General features: G+C 30.4%; 10 protein-coding genes across 10 annotated transcripts; 7 read left to right on the top strand and 3 right to left on the bottom strand.

Moving 5' to 3' along the window:
- Positions 1 to 3,450: 3,450 nt before the first annotated feature.
- Positions 3,451 to 4,375, top strand: TVAGG3_1016260 (protein serine/threonine kinase protein; the record flags this gene model as incomplete). Its single annotated transcript, XM_001326416.1, has 1 exon — positions 3,451 to 4,329. The coding sequence occupies one exon, from the start codon at positions 3,451 to 3,453 to the stop codon at positions 4,327 to 4,329; it is 879 nt and encodes a 292-aa protein (XP_001326451.1).
- Positions 4,376 to 4,840: 465 nt separating this feature from the next.
- TVAGG3_1016250 (ubiquitin-like family) lies at positions 4,841 to 5,986 on the top strand (the record flags this gene model as incomplete). The annotated part of the gene is made up of 1 exon (XM_001326415.1): positions 4,858 to 5,673. The coding sequence occupies one exon, from the start codon at positions 4,858 to 4,860 to the stop codon at positions 5,671 to 5,673; it is 816 nt and encodes a 271-aa protein (XP_001326450.1).
- A 67-nt stretch (positions 5,987 to 6,053) lies between these two features.
- TVAGG3_1016240 (glycosyltransferase family) lies at positions 6,054 to 7,457 on the bottom strand (the record flags this gene model as incomplete). The annotated part of the gene is made up of 1 exon (XM_001326414.1): positions 6,135 to 7,376. The coding sequence occupies one exon, from the start codon at positions 7,374 to 7,376 to the stop codon at positions 6,135 to 6,137; it is 1,242 nt and encodes a 413-aa protein (XP_001326449.1).
- A 430-nt stretch (positions 7,458 to 7,887) lies between these two features.
- On the top strand, positions 7,888 to 9,252 carry TVAGG3_1016230 (protein ubiquitination; the record flags this gene model as incomplete). Its single annotated transcript, XM_001326413.1, has 1 exon — positions 7,888 to 9,063. One exon carries the CDS (start codon positions 7,888 to 7,890, stop codon positions 9,061 to 9,063), a length of 1,176 nt encoding a protein of 391 aa, XP_001326448.1.
- Positions 9,253 to 10,613: 1,361 nt separating this feature from the next.
- TVAGG3_1016220 (uncharacterized protein) lies at positions 10,614 to 11,454 on the top strand (the record flags this gene model as incomplete). The annotated part of the gene is made up of 1 exon (XM_001326412.1): positions 10,685 to 11,008. The coding sequence occupies one exon, from the start codon at positions 10,685 to 10,687 to the stop codon at positions 11,006 to 11,008; it is 324 nt and encodes a 107-aa protein (XP_001326447.1).
- Positions 11,455 to 11,603: 149 nt separating this feature from the next.
- TVAGG3_1016210 (flavin adenine dinucleotide biosynthetic process) lies at positions 11,604 to 12,245 on the top strand (the record flags this gene model as incomplete). Its single annotated transcript, XM_001326411.1, has 1 exon — positions 11,604 to 12,245. The coding sequence occupies one exon, from the start codon at positions 11,604 to 11,606 to the stop codon at positions 12,243 to 12,245; it is 642 nt and encodes a 213-aa protein (XP_001326446.1).
- Positions 12,246 to 12,547: 302 nt separating this feature from the next.
- On the top strand, positions 12,548 to 12,980 carry TVAGG3_1016200 (dynein intermediate chain binding; the record flags this gene model as incomplete). The annotated part of the gene is made up of 1 exon (XM_001326410.1): positions 12,568 to 12,867. One exon carries the CDS (start codon positions 12,568 to 12,570, stop codon positions 12,865 to 12,867), a length of 300 nt encoding a protein of 99 aa, XP_001326445.1.
- A 170-nt stretch (positions 12,981 to 13,150) lies between these two features.
- Positions 13,151 to 15,920, top strand: TVAGG3_1016190 (armadillo (ARM) repeat-containing protein family; the record flags this gene model as incomplete). Its single annotated transcript, XM_001326409.1, has 1 exon — positions 13,913 to 15,889. The coding sequence occupies one exon, from the start codon at positions 13,913 to 13,915 to the stop codon at positions 15,887 to 15,889; it is 1,977 nt and encodes a 658-aa protein (XP_001326444.1).
- Positions 15,921 to 16,012: 92 nt separating this feature from the next.
- TVAGG3_1016180 (glycoprotein 38 family) lies at positions 16,013 to 17,594 on the bottom strand (the record flags this gene model as incomplete). The annotated part of the gene is made up of 1 exon (XM_001326408.1): positions 16,529 to 16,924. The coding sequence occupies one exon, from the start codon at positions 16,922 to 16,924 to the stop codon at positions 16,529 to 16,531; it is 396 nt and encodes a 131-aa protein (XP_001326443.1).
- Positions 17,595 to 19,094: 1,500 nt separating this feature from the next.
- TVAGG3_1016170 (uncharacterized protein) lies at positions 19,095 to 19,421 on the bottom strand (the record flags this gene model as incomplete). The annotated part of the gene is made up of 1 exon (XM_051254681.1): positions 19,095 to 19,421. One exon carries the CDS (start codon positions 19,419 to 19,421, stop codon positions 19,095 to 19,097), a length of 327 nt encoding a protein of 108 aa, XP_051080255.1.
- Between the last annotated feature and the right edge of the window lie 2,618 nt (positions 19,422 to 22,039).

Genomic DNA, 22,039 nt, shown 5'->3' with positions numbered 1-22,039 from the left:
CAAGCATTTGTTCCATTTTAGAATCGCCATTGAACTCTGGTTTGACTAACATGATGTTGTATGATCAAATAAATTCTAACTTCATGAGATAAATTTTGAAATTAGAAAATGCAATATCTGACTCAAATATTTATATGAACACATTTAACATTCAATGATAAACTAAAGTACTATACAGCAGATTCGATTTGGCTTATATTTTATATAATCAACTAATAATCCTATAAAATTGTGCTATTCACGTTGCTCAAAGATGTATTGAACATTCACTACTTGTGTATTGATAAAATTAGATATAGATTCTAATGTAAATCGATATTTTGAAAATTCATATATATTTTGTCTTGGTTTGGCATTTGATCGTGTTGAAACAGGAATTGCAATATCTATCATCTAAATATATAACTATCAAAATATGAGCTATAGATTTTTAAATTATTCTCCTGAATATGAGTGACTAACATAATTATATTGAATTGAGTAGTAAGAATCTTAAATATTAGAATCTGACGATAATTTATTATAACTGTATAAAGGAACAAGACTATAAATGATGATGAAAATAAAGATTAAATTTAAATCTGAAAATTTGAAAACATTAAGTGTAGTGTACACTCTTGTCGGTCACAGTGTCTCATTCCGGGAGACATTGTCACTGCATGTCTCCCAGAATGATATAAAGTTCCCCATTCATAACTTGAATGCGAAACTTTGACCGACAAGAGTGTATTGTGCACTCTTGTCGGTCACAGTGTCTCATTCCGGGAGACATTGCCTCTGAATGTCTCCCAGAATGAGACAATCTTCTGCAATCAGAATGTGATTGCAAAACTTTGACCGACAGGAGTGTATTGTGCACTCTTGTCGGTCACAGTGTCTCATTCCGGGAGACATTGTCACTGCATGTCTCCCAGAATGATATCAAGTTCCCCATTCATAACTTGAATGCGGAACTTTGACCGACAAGAGTGTATTGTGCACTCTTGTCGGTTGAAAGTTCTGCAATCAGAAGAAGATTGTTATCTCTCCTGAAATGGCACATATTTGATAATTCATGGAGCAGAACTTTGCACGCAATCAGACAAAAGATTGCGACAGAGTAACTGGGAAGACAGCAACTTGAAGCGATAAGCTGCTTGGGTGCTGTCTCCCAGATGCATCTGTCGGGCAAAGTCTCAAAGGAGCAGAACTTTGCACGCAATCAGACAAAAGATTGCGACAGAGTAACTGGGAAGACAGCAACTTGAAGCGAAGTTTTGTTTTCGAGTCTTTGGTTAAGAAATCTTAACAAAAAAACAAAGAAAAAAATCAGATAAAGTTGTCAATAACTTCATCAGTTAATGCTCACCTATGGGAGGTGTTTTGCGGGAGCTGGGGGTATCTTGGTGAGTACTCAGGAGGCCAAGAAGGGCACCCCAACCGACATTATCCTGATGAATTCAGTTGTCAACCATTCTGAAAACCGCCGAAGCCGTCGTGTGTAGAGAAATTGTTTAAATTTATTTTTTTCAGATTTAAATAAAAATAAGAAATGTTTACTATTATGGATTTTGAAATTTTTTTAAATTAAGAGTAGGAGATGAGACAAATTTAAATTTTTAAGAAATATTTGGAAGGGCGTAAGATACGCCAACTTAAAAATATTATCAAATGAGAGAAAATCACTCAACAAAAAAACAATTCTTTCAAAAAGTTTGACATTGATCTTTCTAATACATATTTTTGGAAGGGCGTAAGATACGCCAACTTAAATATATTATTAAATATGAGAAAATCGCTCAACAAAAAAACAATTCTTTCAAAAAGTTTGACATTGATCTTTCTAATACATATCCTATGGAAGGAGTTTACATTCACAAAATAAAAACCAGTTCAAAATCTTATTACTCCTTGAATTAAAATCATTTAATTTCAAATCCATTCCAAATCCTTAAATCTGTATTAAAATCATTTTGCCAACAACCAACACAATACAAATTACATTTCCATATATCTTCTTGTCCATTTTAATTTTTTATCTCATTTTATTTAATTTTATTTAAAGCATATAGACATCGAGATCCTTTACACATAGTTATATAAAAGTCAAATACATAATAAATTCTTAATTCTAGAGATATCTCAAAATCTCATTTTTTTAATTTAAAATACCTTTCATTTTTCACAGTACGATCACAACAAACAAGCCATTTACTAATTAACACATATAAGAAAAATATCAAATTACAAAACAACTTTCAATATCATTCGCATCAAATTCTATTTTTTCATAATTATCAACTACATGTTATTATATAATATATGTCGGCGCATATTCCACTCTATACAAGTGTCAGACACACTCACACAAAGCTGTGAGATTCATACCTCTATCAGTAGGACTTCTCAAATCAAGAACACATATGTTTCACTATCGCACATCTGTGTAGGATCTAATTAACCCTTTGGACTGGTACTTCAAAATTTGATAATTTGATAATTTCATGTGATATCATCATTTGCCTTTAAAACAACTGTGCGTTAAACTAGACACGTTTCTCTATCATAATGCGAAATATCAAAGTTTGGGAGACTCCCAAAGTGTCTGAAACTGATCATAAGGGTGAAAAACCGTTTTCCAGAAGTTGGGAACGTAGGGTATAAAAAATATGGAAATATCTGTAATGGAGTATTGTAATGTGTAATATCCAAGATATTTTGATTCTTATTCTTTGTAAATTCATTGAATTTGGAGAAAATATATGAACTGTAACTGTAACAATTTGAAATAGATTATGATGATTAGATTAATAAAATGATTTGATTTTAATAAGAAAATGAATCATTATCGAGAAAAAATGAAAATATATCAATATATGAAATTTCGAGATTAAATGGTACGATTCTTAATCTATGTATGTGAATAAAAAATGATATGCAATTGCAATGTCATTAACTATTTTTTTGAAATATTTTTTTGGTTAATTGAAAATAAATACATGAAGAATCGAGGATCTATTAATGTGCATCAACCTATATGCCTGCAGTTACTAGATTTGTAACATCAAATCTATGCATTTGTGACCTAATGCAAGTGTTGAATAAGGAATTAAAATATTTCAATGGGTAACTCAAAGATATTGTAGAATATGGAATCCATATACAATATATTTTATGAGAAGTAGTGGCTTACTGTGAATCTGTTATATTTTTTAAGAACCCATCGATTTTTTGAAATTGAGAACATGCACGTTTTTTAAAAAGCCAAGCTTTATTAATTATAATGCTTGTTATGTAATAATGACAATATATTTTAATGATCGAAAATCATATTCATCAGGAACATTCATATAGTCAAAAATAACGAAACACTAGAAATTTTGATTTTTGTATTAAGCTCTCAAAATATTTTTGATTTTTGCATGAATTGTGTTAAATTTACGGATATATTCAATTTGTTCCAGAATTTCAATGACATTATCACCTTATTCCTTTGATACCTTAATTGATTCCGGGGCTTTTGGTTCCATTTGTAGCTGCCATAACCGATTCAACAATATAGACTATTCATGCGAAATAATTCCGATGGAAATAAAAAATAATGAGCAGCAATTACAAGTATTTAAGCATGAAATCTGTTTAAATGCCCAAATTAATCATCCCAATATCATTAAACTCGTCGATGTCATGATTGATGCTAATAACATTTACACAATTTTTGATAGCTTCATTGGGGTTACGCTAGATAGCATGGTTCAAAAAAACAATGGAATTGATGAACAAACTGCTGCAAAGTACTTCAAACAGATAATGAGTGGCATATCATACTTACATCATCGAGGAATTGCTCATAAAGAAATATCTTTAAAGAGCATACATGTTTTAATGGATAATACAATCAAGATAACAGAGTTCGGAGTATACAGACATCCATCTAAGAGTTCAGGTATGACTTTTGTATATATGCCTCCTGAAGTACTGCTTGAGAAGAGTTTTGATAAGTTTAAAGCAGATATTTGGACTGCAGGCATCTGTCTATACGCAATGACAGCCAATCATATGCCTTGGACTGTAAATGAATCAACTCCTGTAGAAAGCGTTTGGGAAGACATTGAGAGCCAAATATGCAGTGGAGAGATTATATTTGATGATAATCAGTCAGAAATGCTCCAAGACCTCCTCAGTCAGATGTTATCTATCGAACCTGATTTCAGACCAGATGCGGACGAAATTCTCAATCACCCATGGCTTGAGATGATGGCACCTGATGAAAATATCGATGCTCCTGAACCAAATCAGAAAATAATATTTACTGTCAATTCATTGATTAATGATATTGATAATAAGTAATCTTTTATTACTCTTTCTATCATAAAAACTTGTTTTTATACTAAATAGGGTGCCGTTTATGATATTTAAGCCTGAGATACAGTTTCTCCATGTACTCTTATTATTATAAGCATATGGTTCAAGCTTTCTTTCATTAGGAATAGAAAATGGGTATATATTGAAGGTCAAATCTCTGAGTTTATTAAAAATATTAATTTTAAATCTGAATTAATTCCTTATCATAATATCAGCAAACAATCGTCGAACATAATAGCTTGCTGTTTAATTAAAGATTCAAAATAACATGCTTACAAATTGTCACGTCCAACAGCTTGACTATTGGCAATAGCTCATTATGACTACATAGCTAGTGGTTGTTAGATTGACCTGTCCAAACAGTCTAAGATATGACTAAATGAAGATATTGGAAATGTTGAACATGAGATTATGCCAACAAAATTTAATATTTTTGATTACTTGATGTAATGTATTTTGATGGTTATATCAGGATTTGATATTATATTTTGGTCAAGGCAAACTTAGGGAAAAATGAGTGAAGAACAGGAGTTAATTTCCATTAACTTGAAGGCTATGAACAGCGATGAGATGCATGCAATTCAAGTTCCTAAAGATATTACTGTTGATTCTTTGAAGGTTTTAGCTTCAGACTTCACTAATATTCCAGTTGAAAATATGAAACTTATTTTCTGCGGTAAATCACTTAAAAATGGTACAAAAATCTCAGAATACAATATTTCAGATGGTCAAGCAATTATTGTGTTTAAAGGAAGATCACAAGAAAATCGTCCGGCCGCAGATCCAGAACCAGAACCTCTACCACCCCCACCTGGACCAAGAATTGATGTTCGTGTTTCTGAAATAAATATTCCTGATGGAGACAATGGAAATAATTCTCCCCAATACTATCTCAATCAAATTCAGACTTCTTTGGCAAAACTTCAAACAATATGTGCAGACTTACAGATTTCTATGGCTGATAATAATGAAAGTCAGCAAAGAGAACAAGCAAATCACCTTCTTGAAGAAATTAACGCATCCATACCTATTTTAATCAGAAATGCAAACGTTTTGGCCGAACCCGAAGGTGGTTTCCCATTACCTGGTAGAAGAAATGGTCGCAGACCAAGAATTATTACACACACTGTTAATCGCGAAATGACAAACCCGGCAGACTTCTTCAGAACGTTAACATCCGATCTTACAAATATTCTTGGTGGAATTATGAATGAAAACCAAAATAATCAAAACCAACAAAATCAGCAACAACAAGCACCAGCTCAACCTGCTCCAGCTCCAACAGAACCACAAAATCAACCAGATAATTCAAATACTCAAGGAGCTTAAATTTTTTTGATAATATTATTAGATATTAATTTATTAGAGGTGAATTTGATTCCAAATATACTACTTTTATAATAATTTAAATGTGCATGATTCGAATATTATATCTTTTTTTTTTTTTATTTGATTTGATTTGATTCCATATGCAGTGTCAAATCTTTGTCACTGATAAAGTCTGATGGACCCAGTGAGAACTGAGTATGTTCAGCAATTAATTCGCATAAATCTAAATTTTGTATCTATGAGGTAAATCAGATTTTACTGATCCCACCCGGAGTTATCTGACATTTCACATGTAATTTTTATAAAATTGTAGAGTTAATAATAGGTGGCAATAAAATTTGTTGAATTTCTATAATTTTCATTTAATGTAATGTTGATTTAAAAGATTGTAACAAGGACATATTTGATACAAGCAATAACAAGCAAAATTAACATGTTTACAATATACAAAATATAATAAACTACAAAACAGTTCTATTAAGTATAGTAGAAAGTTCATCGATCTCTATATCAGGGATACTTTTTGCTTCCTCGATATTAATTGGGATTTGGAAACGTGTATCATTACAAGTTCCTTTTTCCATAAGTTCAAATAATACTTTACAACCAGCAACCATTCTTGGTACGTCGCATGGAATTGGCTGACTAAAGTAATGTTCCATGTTAGTATGAGTAATTCCTACGATATACATGTTTGAAATAGCTGCTAAATGGAAATTTGGAAAGTCTTTTTGTTTGGACATCATTGCTAGGTATCCTGTGTTCTCCTGCATGAAAATACTATTATAATATCCAGATCCACTTGGATGGCAAACAACTTTTATAGTGGACCATATTTTAACGGTTTTGCCGATATCATTAAAGTCCCATTGCTCAATTTGCCATTTTTCGGATTTCGGAGGACATTCCTGGGAAAGAGCAGCCAAAAGCTCTTTAATATTGTGAATCTTTCTTGACAGTCCTGGTCTATTGATAATACTGTACTTATAAGGTTTGATCCCTTCCAATTTAAATATTTTAAAAATTAATTTTCGGAGTTTAATGATTCCTCCGACCGTATATCCATGTGCAAAGTGTAATGATGATAAAATATATAACTTATTGACGAAAACTTGTTGAGTTTTTAAATCAATATTTAAAACGTTGATATTTTTGTCCATTTTGAAGTATTTGAGATACTCTGTGATCATTCCATAACCTGATGGATTCGTACAAATGTAAAATCCCTTATCATACACTTCCTGTGGTACATGCATTATTGCACAAAAGAAATCATGAATCAAATGACCCCATTGCCCTATAATCTGTGTGTAGTATACTCCAATATCATAAGAACCAACTGTAATTCTTTGAATCAATTGTTTTGGATCTTCTTCGAAAAAAACTCGAATTCTAGTGTCACCAATAGCTGGTTGTGGAGACAAATATGCATTATCAAATTCCGCAATGTATACTGCTGATTTGAGGAAAAAATTGCTATGAACAAAAGAACATGAAAGTTTTCTCTCATCATCATTGATTAATCTTGCTTTTTGATATCGTGAAGGATCAATTCTTGTAACTGTATAATTAAGCTTTGAATATTTTAAATTGAAAAACCATTCCGTCCGTGTAATTCGATTTTGATATGCTATAGTAAGATTGCTTACTTGAACCCAAACGAAATCATGTGGATTTATAAATGATTTCATAATAGTTAGCATTAAAAATTGGATCAAAATTATCATAAATTTCGCATTATTTTCCATTTTGTTTGTCACTTTTCTTTTATATAGAAAATTCCGTTAAATCTAAAATCATAATTTATTTGAAAATAAACGGTTGACCATATTCAGAAATTTGAAAGGATTTAATAATTCACGTATGAATATTGATGAAATCGTTCTTATTTAAATTCAGTCAAAAAGTTAGAATAATCGTTATTTTATATTACGACTTCAGGAATCGAAATTTTTCAAGGGATTTGATCTAACAGAGAACAAGATTTTGAGGTTATTCATATTACAGTCGAAATCAAAAGGCATCCGCTATTATTCACACTCTTTATAACCTATTTTCTGTCGAAATTTCAAGTCGTTTGCTATGATACGACTTTTAACATATTGCATCAATGTGCTTTGATGTATGTTTATTGTTCAAAATAAAAGTTTGTGCCCATTCAAAAAAAAGTTGATACAAAAATTTTGTCACTTTTCATATGATTTATTTTTTGTAATGGAGTCAGAATTAGACGCATTAATGGGCTACAAGAATCCCGAATTGTTGACTAATAGTAATTTTCAGATTGATTTGAAGCTCCCACAATCCGATATTCAGAATTATAAGTTTCTTTTGCCAAAACAAGGCTTATCACTATTACATATTGCAGCATTTGCAGATTCTTTAGAATGTTTTATTTATTTGTTTAAAAATGTCGGAATTCCTCTTACAAAGCCAAGCACGAATGGATACACTCCAATTCATTATGCAGTACAAGGTAATTCATTAGAAGTTTTATCGTTTTATTTAGCATATTCAAATATTAAATATGATATTGATTTTCAGAATATATTTGAATCAGAATACAAGAGTTCTTCAGACATTAATCTTCCATATATAGCAATAGCAACAAAATCCATTCATTCTTTATCTATTTTAAAGAAAATTGGATATTCGATTTCAAAATTATTCCAAAATTCCGTTTATTGTTTAACAAATCTTGTCAACCTTGCTTTAGATGTTGAAGATATTGATTGTCTTGAATGGATTTTAAATAATGCAGGCATTGAGGATGAAGAAGAAATCAATTCACTTCAAAAAGCAATATCTCTTGATTTTGACGATGCATTTTACTTTTTATTTTCAAAGAATAAAGAAAATGCATTGATAAAGAATAATTCCAATCAAAATGCTTTAGAAATCGCTTGCAGAAAACAGAAAACTAAAATTGTTGAAAAGATTGTTCGTTCTATAGATAATATAGATACTCCAAAAGATGTTAAGGCTACATGTGCTGTTCACTGGCTTTGTGAATCACAAAACTTAGAAATTGCAAAATTGATTCTTGAAAAGAAGATTGATGTAAATAGATATGATGATAATAACAGATTAGGACCATATTATATGATTAATCCAAGAAATGAAAATCTTTGCTTGGAAATTTTGAAATTGTTGGTTCAAAACGGTCTAGAAATTGATGGGCATGCAGAAAACAAAAGAACAATACTTGGAGAATATGTAATGTCTATCAAAAAATCTCCAAAGATTATTGAATATTTAATTGATATTGGAGCAAGTTTAGACACTTATGTGACACCAGAAAGGACTATCAAAGAACAATTATTAATAACTTCCCAACGAAATCCAGCAATAAAGAAAATCATTGACAAATATCCATCAAAATTTAAATGAAACACAGTATTTACTCAAATATTGTTACATTGTTATATCTAATTACGGAATACTTTGTTTTTATGCATATATTTAATAAAATTATTTTGTTATTTTGTAGGTACTTGATATTTATCTTAAGTTGAAGTAAATTAATATACTTAGTAGCTAATCAGATAAGTTAGTGGAAAAGTGAGTATTTCAAGCTGAAGAATCTTAAAGTGGAGCTCATTCTTTGCCCAAAAAAAGTGGCATATGAGTATATTGTTTCTCCTTTATCTGGTCATTAAAACATAATTGATCCATATTATTAGTATGAAGCAATTATTTACTAGGTGGTGAAGAATATTTATATTGCAGCAATCCAATAATTCGTTGTTCAACTCAACATATCCTCCATTAAAATTTATATTTTTATTTTTTCGAAATATTACAACAGTTGCAACCTTACGTATCATCAACTATAACCAAAGTACTTTTCCGGCTTAAAAATTTAAATCAATATTGAAAAAGCAGATTGACTAATCATTCTGATTAAATATTATGTACATGTACCGGGCAATAAGATCTCAAATATATTACCTTAACTTCCTTTTGATTATAAGATACTGATCAAATTTATGCTCGTTGTGGGGCAATTGTCACTAACTCATCAAAAGCTTAAGATGAGGAATCTAAACATACAAATTTAATACACATTTTGTTCAGATTATTTATTGGCATCTTTAACTTACTTATGAATAAAATCATGATTTTATCATAATGCTTGTTGATATATATATGTAACTATATATTATATTTGAGAAAATACTTTATATGGATTAAGCTCAGGAATTTAAGTCTCCTTTATATAATAATAAAAAAATTAGATTTTATTTTGATGTATAATTGACATATTTTAGGCTAATAGTTATAGATTAATAAAAATAAAATACATCTATCGATTTAAAATACAAAGAAATTGTTTTATTTCTTTATAAAATTAAATTTTCAAGATTTTTAAACCTCATTTTTCCAAAAAAAATCAAAAATTGTAAAAAACTGTTTCATTTTCTACAAATTTGCTTATGAATTTTCCAAAATCTAAAAAATTTGGAAAAAAACACCAAGGGGAAACTCATTCCAAGTGTCCAATACAGTAGCTTCCAGCCAAAGAAGATTGGAAAATTTTAAATATTGATATCGATTTTCATCAATTACCTAAAATTGATTGTTCACAGTTAACTGCATCAGATGCAATTAAATTCTAATATTTTTGAACATACTCAAAATAGTTTTCGAAACTTATCAAAATTTCCCACAAATTAAGAATACTCCAACTCTCATACGCAGATATTATTACCAAAATCTTATTGTAAGAAGGGATGATTAGTATAATCGAAGGTATAGCGATTGATTTACCCGATTCCCTTTTTATTTTTAATTACAAATCCTTATTAATGCATATTTTGTATGCAACTGTAGAAGGAAAGCGAAAAATTGTTTCTTCCAAACAATTTCCGAAAACTGCCTAATTAATAAACAATTTCCTTTCTTAACATCGAATCCTGCTCTTCTAGGGCCATATATACAAACGAATCGAAGTTTGATGTTTTATTTTTACAACATATTTATTTTCATTTTTTTCCAGAGGAATTAGTTGATGTCTGAAAACCAAAATGAACCCAAAGAGAAAAAGATTCAGTATACTCCAGAAATTAAGTTTAGAATATATGAAACTGATAATGAGTCACTAAAACGTTTTGAGGACTTAATAGATGTTGAACCTGTCGACACAATCGAAAAAGTTAACAAGATTATTTCAGACTCAGAACAATCATCGCCTGATAAACCAGGAACTCCTATACAATTAGCTCAGCGAAAGAAAGATATTGATCTGAAACGTATGATGGAGCCCCAAATACAAGATTTACTATCAGAAACATTAGGTGTACTAAGGAAATACGGTGCATCAGCCCAGCACTAAATTTTTGTAATAACTTTACAAATCAATTTCCTTGTTACAAATCAATTTCCTTGTAACAATTCAAATCGTTGTCTGTACAATAATTATTTTTGGAACCAAAAATATTTTAAAGAAAGTTGAGTCAAAGACAGCTCTCTAAAGATAAGAAATATTTCAAAGATCAAATCAAAGAATATTCTATCTAATGTTTCTTTTCATATCGTATAGAACTTAATTGTCATGCTAATTTCATCGATTATATGATTTCTTGATCAGGATTCAAAAGGATTTGAGCATGAATTTTGAGTTATTTCTTGATTTCATCATAATTCATTATCCACATCTAAAGATGTAACTCAATTATTACGCTTGTTGAATAAAATCTAGTATTTTTAAAATCAAGATATTCATCTTGATGAAATGAATAAAAGTCGAATGATATTGATAGACGTTAATTAATGTGATTTATTTCATATTGCGATCATGTTTTTCAATTATTCACTTAAAATTTTATTTGAGAGAGATTGTGAGAAAAAGTGACATTAAAATCCGCTAATTGAGAAAAAGTAATTCATTTTGATCGCATTGAAAATTTTATTACCGGCATTATTCTTGAATGTCAAACATCAATCTCGACTCTAAGATTGAAAAGGCAAACAAAGTAATTTATGAAGCCTTTAGAAGATACGGCAATAGGCTCTCATTCTGCTACAATGGAGGAAAGGATTCAATTGTTTTATTAGATTTAGTTCTCAGATGCGCACAGAAGATGAATGTCAACATCAAGCCATTCTATTTGGAAGTTGATGACGAGTTTGATGAGATCGTTGATTTTATTTCCTTTTCCGAAAAGTATTACGGAATTAATCTTATCAGATTACAAGCAGATAACTTAAAAGATGGTCTTGAAAAGTTGGTTAATCAATACCAGATCAACTCTGTTTTCTTGGGTGTAAGAGGAGATGATATTCCGAATATCAAAATGAAGCATTTTGAACCAACAACAAATGGCTGGCCAGAAGCTGAAAGAGTTATGCCAATACTAGAATGGACATACAGTGATATTTGGGATTATATTGATAGATTTAACGTTCCTTACTGCACTTTATATAATTTTGGATATACTTCAATAGGACCCAAATCGTTGACAATTCCAAATCCAAAATTATATGATCCAGAGAAGAATGTCTATCTTCATGCAAGATATTTGACAGATCCTTCTTACGAAAGACTAGGACGCACTAATAGAAATCATTAATATATTTAGGATTTTTAAAATGTTTGTATTATATCAATAATTCACGTAATTTCATTTTTCATGAAATTTTCTTTGAGATTTGATAAGCTCAGCTGCATTATTTGAGATTCCAATGGAAATTTAAGTAACTCGGTTTAATCTTATATATCATGGATCAAATATTCTATGCATTCTTTTTGAATTAAACAATAAAAGCCATTGGTATCTGGCTTGAATTCCTGAAAGACTATATTGGAATCATGATAACCAAAATAGCTCGTAAAGCTAAATTGAAATGCTCTGTTTCAAATCAAGGAGGTACGTTAAAAACAAAAGTTTTCATATGAGTATCGAAATTGATGGTATTTTAAAGAACCTAGCTACAATTCCTGGAGTTACTGGTTATCTGGTTCTTAAAATGAATGGTCTTCCATACAAAACATCACTCAGAGAAGCCGAATCAGTTCATTACGCAGGATTAGTCAGCGAATTTGTTAAAAAAGCAAAAGTATCTCTTGAAAATAGCTTACTTCCAGGTGCAATCAGCCAAATTCGGGTTAGATCTCACAAGAATGAAATTATTATTGTTCCAGATAATGACTTCATTCTCGTAGCTATACAGGATGCCACCATTCCAGTTTAAACGAATTTTTGTAATAAGATCGTTGTTATTCTTAAATAAAATTTGTCTGTATAATTATCTTAATAAAATGACAAAATAAGATATCTATGATATCGCCCAAAACTCAACTAAAATCTGTCAGGATTCTTTACTTCAAAGAAATCTCTTTCTTATTAATTTTTTTGCTATATGAATTCCATTTCATGTTTCAACAACAATTGTGGCAATTTTTCTCATTCCTCATGAAGCACAAGAACGCTTCAGTGAAATTAATCAATAGGATAGAATGTTTATCCTTCATTTCAATAATTTTATATTTTGCTTAGTGGAAAACTCAAAACTTTTGGAATATGCATATCCATATTATAGTGATCTTTTTCATTTAATTTGACATTTTAGTCAAATATAACTGTCAGCCCCTCAATTTCTAATCCTTCCTATGAATTTACTGACCGATGAGGAATTTATTAGTATAACAGAAAATCTCATTGATCCAAATTTTCCGAAGGAACAGCTGCAAGGGCTATATGATGATTTGCTATCTAGACCAAATTTTGCCAATATGGTTTTATCTTTTTCGCTTAAACAAGAGACTAATCCGAACGCTAACACTGGGAATCAAAAGGTTATAATAGATGCTTGCTTTAAACGCTTATTTATACCAGAATATCACAAAAAAATTTTTATACACAATCAAGATTTTCTGGTTCAATCAGATTTCATGGACCTTGCGCTAGAATATATCGATAAATCTTATACTAGATTAGGGAAAATGATTTCTAAACTACTTTTCATCACAGAAAACAAATTTGACGTATTCTTTCCATTATTAAACAAATTTGAATCATCTGATAACATATATGACAAGTACAAATTGCTGTTCTTCAAATATTTATACTTTATTATTAATCCAAATCAAGAATCTTATTCCGACTTCTTTATTTTACTCCAACAGTTTACAACTGATGACTTATTCACAGATACAACAAACAACTACTTTAGAATTAGAATTTTAACAAAAATTTTTAAAAAAGTTCATTATCCATCAAAAAATCAATTTGTTTTGATGCTTTCTAAAGAACAATCACATATTGAATATATTTTAGCCATGATTTCACAGCTACTATCAATAGAAAGTCCATCAGACTTGAATTTAAAGTTAATTAACGTTTTTGTCATGTCTCTGTGCAATTTAGCAGGTTGTTTTCAGAAGAACGAACAATCAGAAGAAGATCTTAATGCATTTTTGCAGGAATTAATTGAACCTTTTATCAATATTTTAAATTATTTAATTAATACGGATTTTCTTAAAGGATCTAACACTATTGAACTTATTATATCCAATTTCACATCACAGATTCTAGATGTGATGGATATGGAGACTTATTTACCTCATTTATTTCCAATAATTGAAAATTGCTGCAAAGTTCCAGATTTATCAGATGATGATCCAACAGTTTTCATTTCTAGTCTCTATGATGAACTAAATCTTAATAGCTACTTGAAAGATGATGATTTAAGACTACTTTCTTCAAAACTCTTCAACAAAATAATTGATATGAATCCTGATAGCAAATACATCATATTTAATGCGATTTTGCATGATGGACAGGACATAAATACTGAAAATTCGTATTTATTTACGTATTATATTCAATATTTGATTTCTTCTGAAACAAAGCTCTCAGATGATGATATGGCGATCCTAACAACAACATATGATGCAATTCTTGATTTTCCATCTGATGAAAACGATGCTTTTATGATTTTAGCAAAAATTGCGTTGTTGTCAGTTTCTCCTTACATTGGAAGGGAACAATTCACAGAAGATATTGTTCAAAGTCATCTTGAGATCATCCAGAATTCGATAGAAACTTATTTAACGGAAAAATCTCTGGATATTGATTCAATTCCGAAACTAAACCTCATAGAAGTCATTCCTACCTTTAGTTTATGCGTTTTCACATTGTATCTAAGGTATATTCGCAATTCTGTTCAATGTGGATTCGAAACTTTTATAAATGAAAAAGTTCTTGAGTTTATAACAGAATATAAGAAGATTTCTATACTTTATAGTGATACTTTGGCTTATTCCGCTATAGCAAAGAAGATTCCGGACGAAGCAACAAAATATCTTGAATCAATTCTTGTTCCTTTATATGATTCGATACTTTTGATGCTTGATGACGAAGATATATGTGATAAGGAATACGAAGTTGATGCAGAAATCGAACAAAAATGCCATACAATTTCAGATATTTTATTATCTGTTGGAAAATTGATAGATTTCAGGCCAATGATGGAAAAACATTTAGAGATAATAGAGAAACTGGTAGAAAACGATTTAGAAATAGTAGATTTCGTAGAATCGTTAAATCCTTTGATTGATTTCGAAAATCACTTGCAAATGATGATCGAATACACTATGAGACTATCAGATATAAGAAACCTATCCGCTTGTTGTCTTTCTGAGGTTTTATTACAAATTTCGTATAGTATTTGCAAATATCCGAATGTTTTCTTTTCTCCGAACGAAAATGGTCAGACACTGGCAGAAATATTTGTGTCCTTCTTCATGGGAAAGCTTTATAACGAAAAACCAAAGAATTATGAACTTGGTGGTGAAATCTTTGTTATAAAGAGCCAATTCAATCTTTATGATACGGATTACTTCCCATTCATGGTCATATTCGCACTTGTTATTTCAAACAAAGTTAATTTTGATGTTTCTCAAATAATTAACTTTTGTCTTGAAAAAATCAACGACCAAAATAATGAAGATAATCCAGTTGTGAAAAGATGCTTATCAATTCCTATCCTCGCTGCTTTATCCATTCCTGATTTTCATATTCCAGAAGAAGTTTGTGTTTTGATTTACCAATTGTTCCAAATTTATTTTGAAAACGAAAACACTCAACCATTCGACCAAGAAGACACAAAAATCGGTAAGAAATTCGTTTCAGAAGGATTTTCAAAATTATCCCAAATCTTTGAAGTCGAAAGTGAAAATCTTATGAAAATATCCAATATATTTAATAAATAAATATCTATGTGTTGTATGTTGTTAATGAAAAGTTAATTTTTTTATAAACAAGAATTTCATTACAAAGAAAATCCTGAATTTTAACTTCTGAGCTAAAGATTCCATAAAATTTGCATTTGGTGATTGCTTTATTTTACAAAGGATATGAATTCAAGAATTCTCCAATCATGATGAATTGCATTGCAACTAATTTGTTTTTGATTGCTGATTTATTCCAAACCACAGCTCAGAACATTGCGAAAATATTGCCATATTATATATTATCTGGTAAGATAGCCTCGTTTATCATTATTGACAGATATTATAAAATGAGCAAATTCTTAATATATTATAATTGCAATTTCATAGTCATTTAAATGTGATTCCAAGTTCATCAAACAAAATACTGCCTGGTTTAGTTATCGATACAATTGTCTGAGGCTTTTTTTAACATTTTCTTTATGATAACAAATTAGAATAATTTTTCTTTTTCAATGTTACAGATGGCTAAAAAATCATTCCTAGGTTAAACCAATTATCAATATGACTATCAATTTCATATACTTCATAGTTGATTGCTTCATAATCAATAAAAATATTCATATGAAATTCTTCAAATGAAATTTTTCATAAATGATTTTTATTCATGCATTTAATCACTTAGGGTTCTGGTTGATCTGATGATGAAGATTTCTTTCTAATAACGAAGAACCAAATAAGAACTGCAATAATTACAACTGCAGCTATAACACCAATAACAATGCCAGCAATAGCACCACCACTTAATCCATCATCATCTTCTTCAATTTCTGCTGGAGGGGTGGGAACTTTGTAACATTCATATTTATATTTGTTAACGATGCAAGGATCTTTCTGAAATACATTATCCATTTCTTGCTTGGTATAATCAGAACATTGTTCACGAGTAAAATGGCCTTTTTCATCAGGTAATAATAAAAATAGATCTTCATCGAACATTATATCAACACCTTCTGAAACTGTTGTTTCGTTCTTTTTAATAGTACCCAGATTTGCTTTACTTTTACCACTCCCCATGTAATTTCTGGGGAAAACGATAATTCATTTTTTTTATGGATGAATAGATCGTTTTCCTAGAAAGGACCTCATATCTCTGGCTAAAAAGAGTGTCAGATCCTAAATAGGTTATTGATCTAGTGTACAAATCCAATAAAAAGCCTATTTTTTTGGCTTTTTTGGTGCTCATTTTTTCGAAGATCTACATGAATATGGGGAAACCATCGGATTTTTTTGGTTAACCCACATCTTCATGTAGTCTGGACTATCTTTCCTCGAAGGACCTCTTTACGGGTGTAAAAACTCATAAAGTTCTCAAAAGATTCATTCTCGATCTCCATGCTGAAAGAATTTACAATAAAAAAGAGATCTACGCATCAAACTACAGCCATAAATGAACTGAACCCCTAAAGCTCAGCTCTTAGTTTATCAAAAACGTCGAAATCCTTCTCATTGCAATCAAATTTTCTCAATAACTCATAAGAAAAATCGAATTTTGATTAAGCCGATGTTATAGGTATCACAAATACTACAAACTTGAGCAATATCGAAATTGCCAGCAAAAGTTTGAAATTGCATTGCTCATATTTGTTTTGTAAACTAAAAATCTGCTTATATTATTCATTAAGTTTTATATATTATTCATTAAGTTTTATATATTATTCATATACTTTAATAAAAACAATACTATTTCACCTTAAAAATGAATTTCATAAGTCAATATTATTTTTTTGAAAATGTATCAATTTTCGATTAAAACAACATGAGAATAAAATTTACGCATAATTATTTTAAAAATGGTTTTAAAAATTTACAATTGATGAAGAATAAGATTGCAAGAAGTTTTGAAGTTTAATTTTAAGAAAAAAAATTCGGATATTATTCATGGATCTAAGTAATCTGATATTTGAGTATCGACACTATGCATAAAACATATATTTATAGTTTTTTTGGATTTTTATGATTTTAAGGCGTCAAAAATTTTCTCACTGGGTTTTCGTCTATCAATCTCAGCTCATTATATACGCAACCAATCAAAAATCTGATATGGGAGTCCAAGGCTAACTTTTTGTTGTCTACCTAATAAAAGAGGAAGCAGCATTAGTGAGAATAATCGCAAATATTCAATTTAAATTATCTTTTTATTCTTAATTTAAAGTGACAAAAAGAATAAAAAACCTATTCTAAGGCATGTTGTTATGTAAATGAGACTAGACATCATATTTTATGTTATGAAAAAAAAATATTTAGAATTTTAGAACAAAATAAATAGAAAAAATAGCATAACTTATGGATGTGCGTATATTAAATTTAATAAATTAAGAGAAATTATTTTTGGCGCCAAAATTATTCGTTAACTCTCAAATTTTTCTGAGTCAATAAGCCGCCAAAAAAGTGTCATTTTGTTTCGTTAGAGAAAGATGAATTGTCCATGTCATCCAATCGGAACAAGGGGGATGGGGATTAGATGATAAAGAAGCAATTCATGCTCTCTATCTGAAGCAATCAGACTTACCAGCAACAATGTGAATCAGTCTTTCACTGAATGAGTAGGTGTTGGAAGAACTGTTCTCTAAAGCGATACAGTTGCGCTACATGTTCGTCAACTTGTCTAGAAATAAATATATCATTTGTTTTATACGTTTTTTCGTAATAAATCTATTTGTATTTGTTGTATTTGAGTATGAAGATAACAAAAACTACGGCATAAGACGCAGTACACTGGGCTTCGTTGCCATTTTATTTATCATGTTAAGAATAAACTTAACAGACATGCTTTGTTTTCGACGAAGCCATCTAAAATAACGTACATCTAAATAAAACTAAAAAAACTGTAAAATTTCTTTATTTGATAGTATACTTCAAATTATGCACTATACCTTCTAGAATTCTATAACACTCTTTGCATATAATTTTTTTAAAAAAGGTTATATCTCGACAAAAATATGATTTATCAATAGAGTATGTAAAATAAAACTCATTCGCAGTTAGTATGGCTAAGTCGTGTACGGAGGCACTGCGAGCCTCCTTACCCATTATATGTGAATTTGACACTTTACAAAACCGTTAACGTATATTTTACAACACAAACACAAACACCAACTTAACCTTAAATATTTATAAAGCCGCCAACCACTTCACCTCACTAATGTTTTCACAAACGACTTCACTACTGTAAAAATAAACGTTCTCACTTACAAAAGTATTGCAACTCCTCCCATTGCTGTGCTTCACACAATACTTCATATTCTTCAGTATCGCTGCTGTCGCTCCAATCGTCAGAGTCAAAGTCACTGTCAAAATAAATGTTAGTAAGTTTTGACAAAGCTAATGAAACACGCTTACCGTTTGTATCGTATGCTTGTATAAACTTTCCATTCTTCATTCCTTCATAAACGCTCAAACTAACTTTACCCTTTCTCCCTCGTATCTGATAGAATGTATTTTCACGAGGAACGAAGAACAAATTCTTGAACTCATGACCGTTGTAGTTTGTTATCTCAATAGTTTTCGCCATTTACATAAAAATAAACTTAAAAATAAACTTAAAATTAATGATATCACCACCCTCACACGTATGAAAACATAGCACAAAAATAAATTTAGGTGAAGCGGTGACATCTCACCTCTTTTTTCACCTGTTTTTTCACCCACTTGAATTCATTGCTTTATAACTCTCTTCCTTTCTCCAACTCTTCTAACTTCTTCTTAAGTTCAGCAATGTTGTCCTCATGAAGTTTAATCTTCCTTAATATACCTTCTCTATCTAATGGTTGCTTTATCTTTCTAAACTGAACTCTACCATCCTTCATAGTATGAATGTAAAAACCTTCTGGAACCGCTCCTGATTTAATGTATTCTACCAAAAACTTTTGTTTCATTGCTTCAGTGACTTTAGTCGTCATTTTACTCTAAGGTGAAGCTAGCACAGCGATAATGGATTTCATGACTTTTTAGTATTTCATGCAATCTTAACAGATAGCCTTACAAGTACTTCCAGTGTCCCTAGCTGTCCCTCCTTTTTATATAACTCCATGACATTTATAATCTCGCGAAACTTAACAGGTAGCATAACAGATTAAAATCAGATGAGGTTTTGAACCAAAATTTCTAAGCAACGTTGTCAAGGATTTTGAGGAACTAGGGACAGAGTGTGGCAAAGTCCAAGATTTAATTTATCTTCATCTGTTTCATCAGCTATCTCATCTAATATGCCAATATTTTATTCATAACTCGTGGCAAACTCACTAACTTTCGTTATGTTCATCTGCATGCTTCATCTGATAGAAAGTATGACTTTCATTAACTCTGTGAGATAATGAAAACTACTAGGGACAGAGACCATGGCAAAGTTCATGACTTTCATTATTTCCAGAACTTAATGAAAACTACTAGGGACAGAGACCATGGCAAAGTTTATGATTTCATCGTTTATGATTTGTCATGATTTCATCGTGAATGCTTTTGTCAAGATTTCATCGTTTATGATTTGTCAAGATTTCATCGTGAATGATTTGTCATGATTTCATCGTGAATGATTTGTCATGATTTCATCGTGAATGCTTTGTCAAGACTTTGTCATGACTTCTTCGTAAATGCTTTTGTCATGACTTTGTCAAGATTTCATCGTGAATGCTTTTGTCATGACTTCTTCATCGTGAATGCTTTGTCAAGACTTTGTCAAGATTTCATCGTTTATGATTTGTCAAGATTTCATCGTGAATGCTTTGTCAAGACTTTGTCATGATTTCATCGTAATGAACGTAAATGCTTTTGTCATGATTTCATCGTTTATGATTTGTCATGATTTCATCGTAATGAACGTGAATGCTTTTGTCATGATTTCATCGTAATGAACGTAAATGCTTTTGTCAAGATTTCATCGTGAATGAACGTAAATGCTTTTGTCAAGATTTCATCGTGAATGAACGTAAATGCTTTTGTCATGATTTCATCGTAATGAACGTAAATGCTTTTGTCATGACTTTGTCAAGATTTCATCGTGAATGCTTTTGTCATGACTTCTTCATCGTGAATGCTTTGTCAAGACTTTGTCAAGATTTCATCGTTTATGATTTGTCAAGATTTCATCGTGAATGCTTTGTCAAGACTTTGTCATGATTTCATCGTGAATGAACGTGAATGCTTTTGTCATGATTTCATCGTTTATGATTTGTCATGATTTCATCGTAATGAACGTGAATGCTTTTGTCATGATTTCATCGTAATGAACGTAAATGCTTTTGTCAAGATTTCATCGTGAATGAACGTAAATGCTTTTGTCAAGATTTCATCGTGAATGAACGTAAATGCTTTTGTCAAGATTTCATCGTTTATGATTTGTCAAGATTTCATCGTTTATGATTTGTCATGATTTCATCGTGAATGAACGTAAATGCTTTTGTCAAGATTTCATCGTTTATGATTTGTCATGATTTCATCGTAATGAACGTGAATGCTTTTGTCATGATTTCATCGTAATGAACGTAAATGCTTTTGTCATGACTTCTTCGTGAATGAACGTAAATGCTTTTGTCAAGATTTCATCGTGAATGAACGTAAATGCTTTTGTCAAGATTTCATCGTTTATGATTTGTCAAGATTTCATCGTTTATGATTTGTCATGATTTCATCGTGAATGAACGTAAATGCTTTTGTCAAGATTTCATCGTTTATGATTTGTCAAGACTTTGTCATGACTTCTTCGTGAATGCTTTTGTCATGATTTCATCGTTTATGATTTGTCATGATTTCATCGTTTATGATTTGTCAAGATTTCTTCGTGAATGCTTTGTCAAGACTTTGTCAAGATTTCATCGTGAATGCTTTGTCAAGACTTTGTCAAGATTTCATCGTAAATGCTTTTGTCATGACTTCTTCGTGAATGAACGTGAATGCTTTTGTCAAGATTTCATCGTTTATGATTTGTCATGACTTCTTCGTAAATGCTTTTGTCAAGACTTTGTCATGACTTCTTCGTTTATGATTTGTCATGATTTCATCGTGAATGAACGTAAATGCTTTTGTCATGATTTCATCGTGAATGAACGTGAATGCTTTTGTCATGATTTCATCGTTTATGATTTGTCATGACTTCTTCGTTTATGATTTGTCATGATTTCATCGTGAATGAAC

The sequence above is a fragment of the Trichomonas vaginalis genome, chromosome I, assembly GCF_026262505.1.
Source record: "Trichomonas vaginalis G3 chromosome I, whole genome shotgun sequence".
Lineage (NCBI taxonomy): Eukaryota > Parabasalia > Trichomonadida > Trichomonadidae > Trichomonas > Trichomonas vaginalis.
Note: the sequence above shows the minus strand (reverse complement) of the source record. Positions and strands in the feature narration are given on the sequence as shown.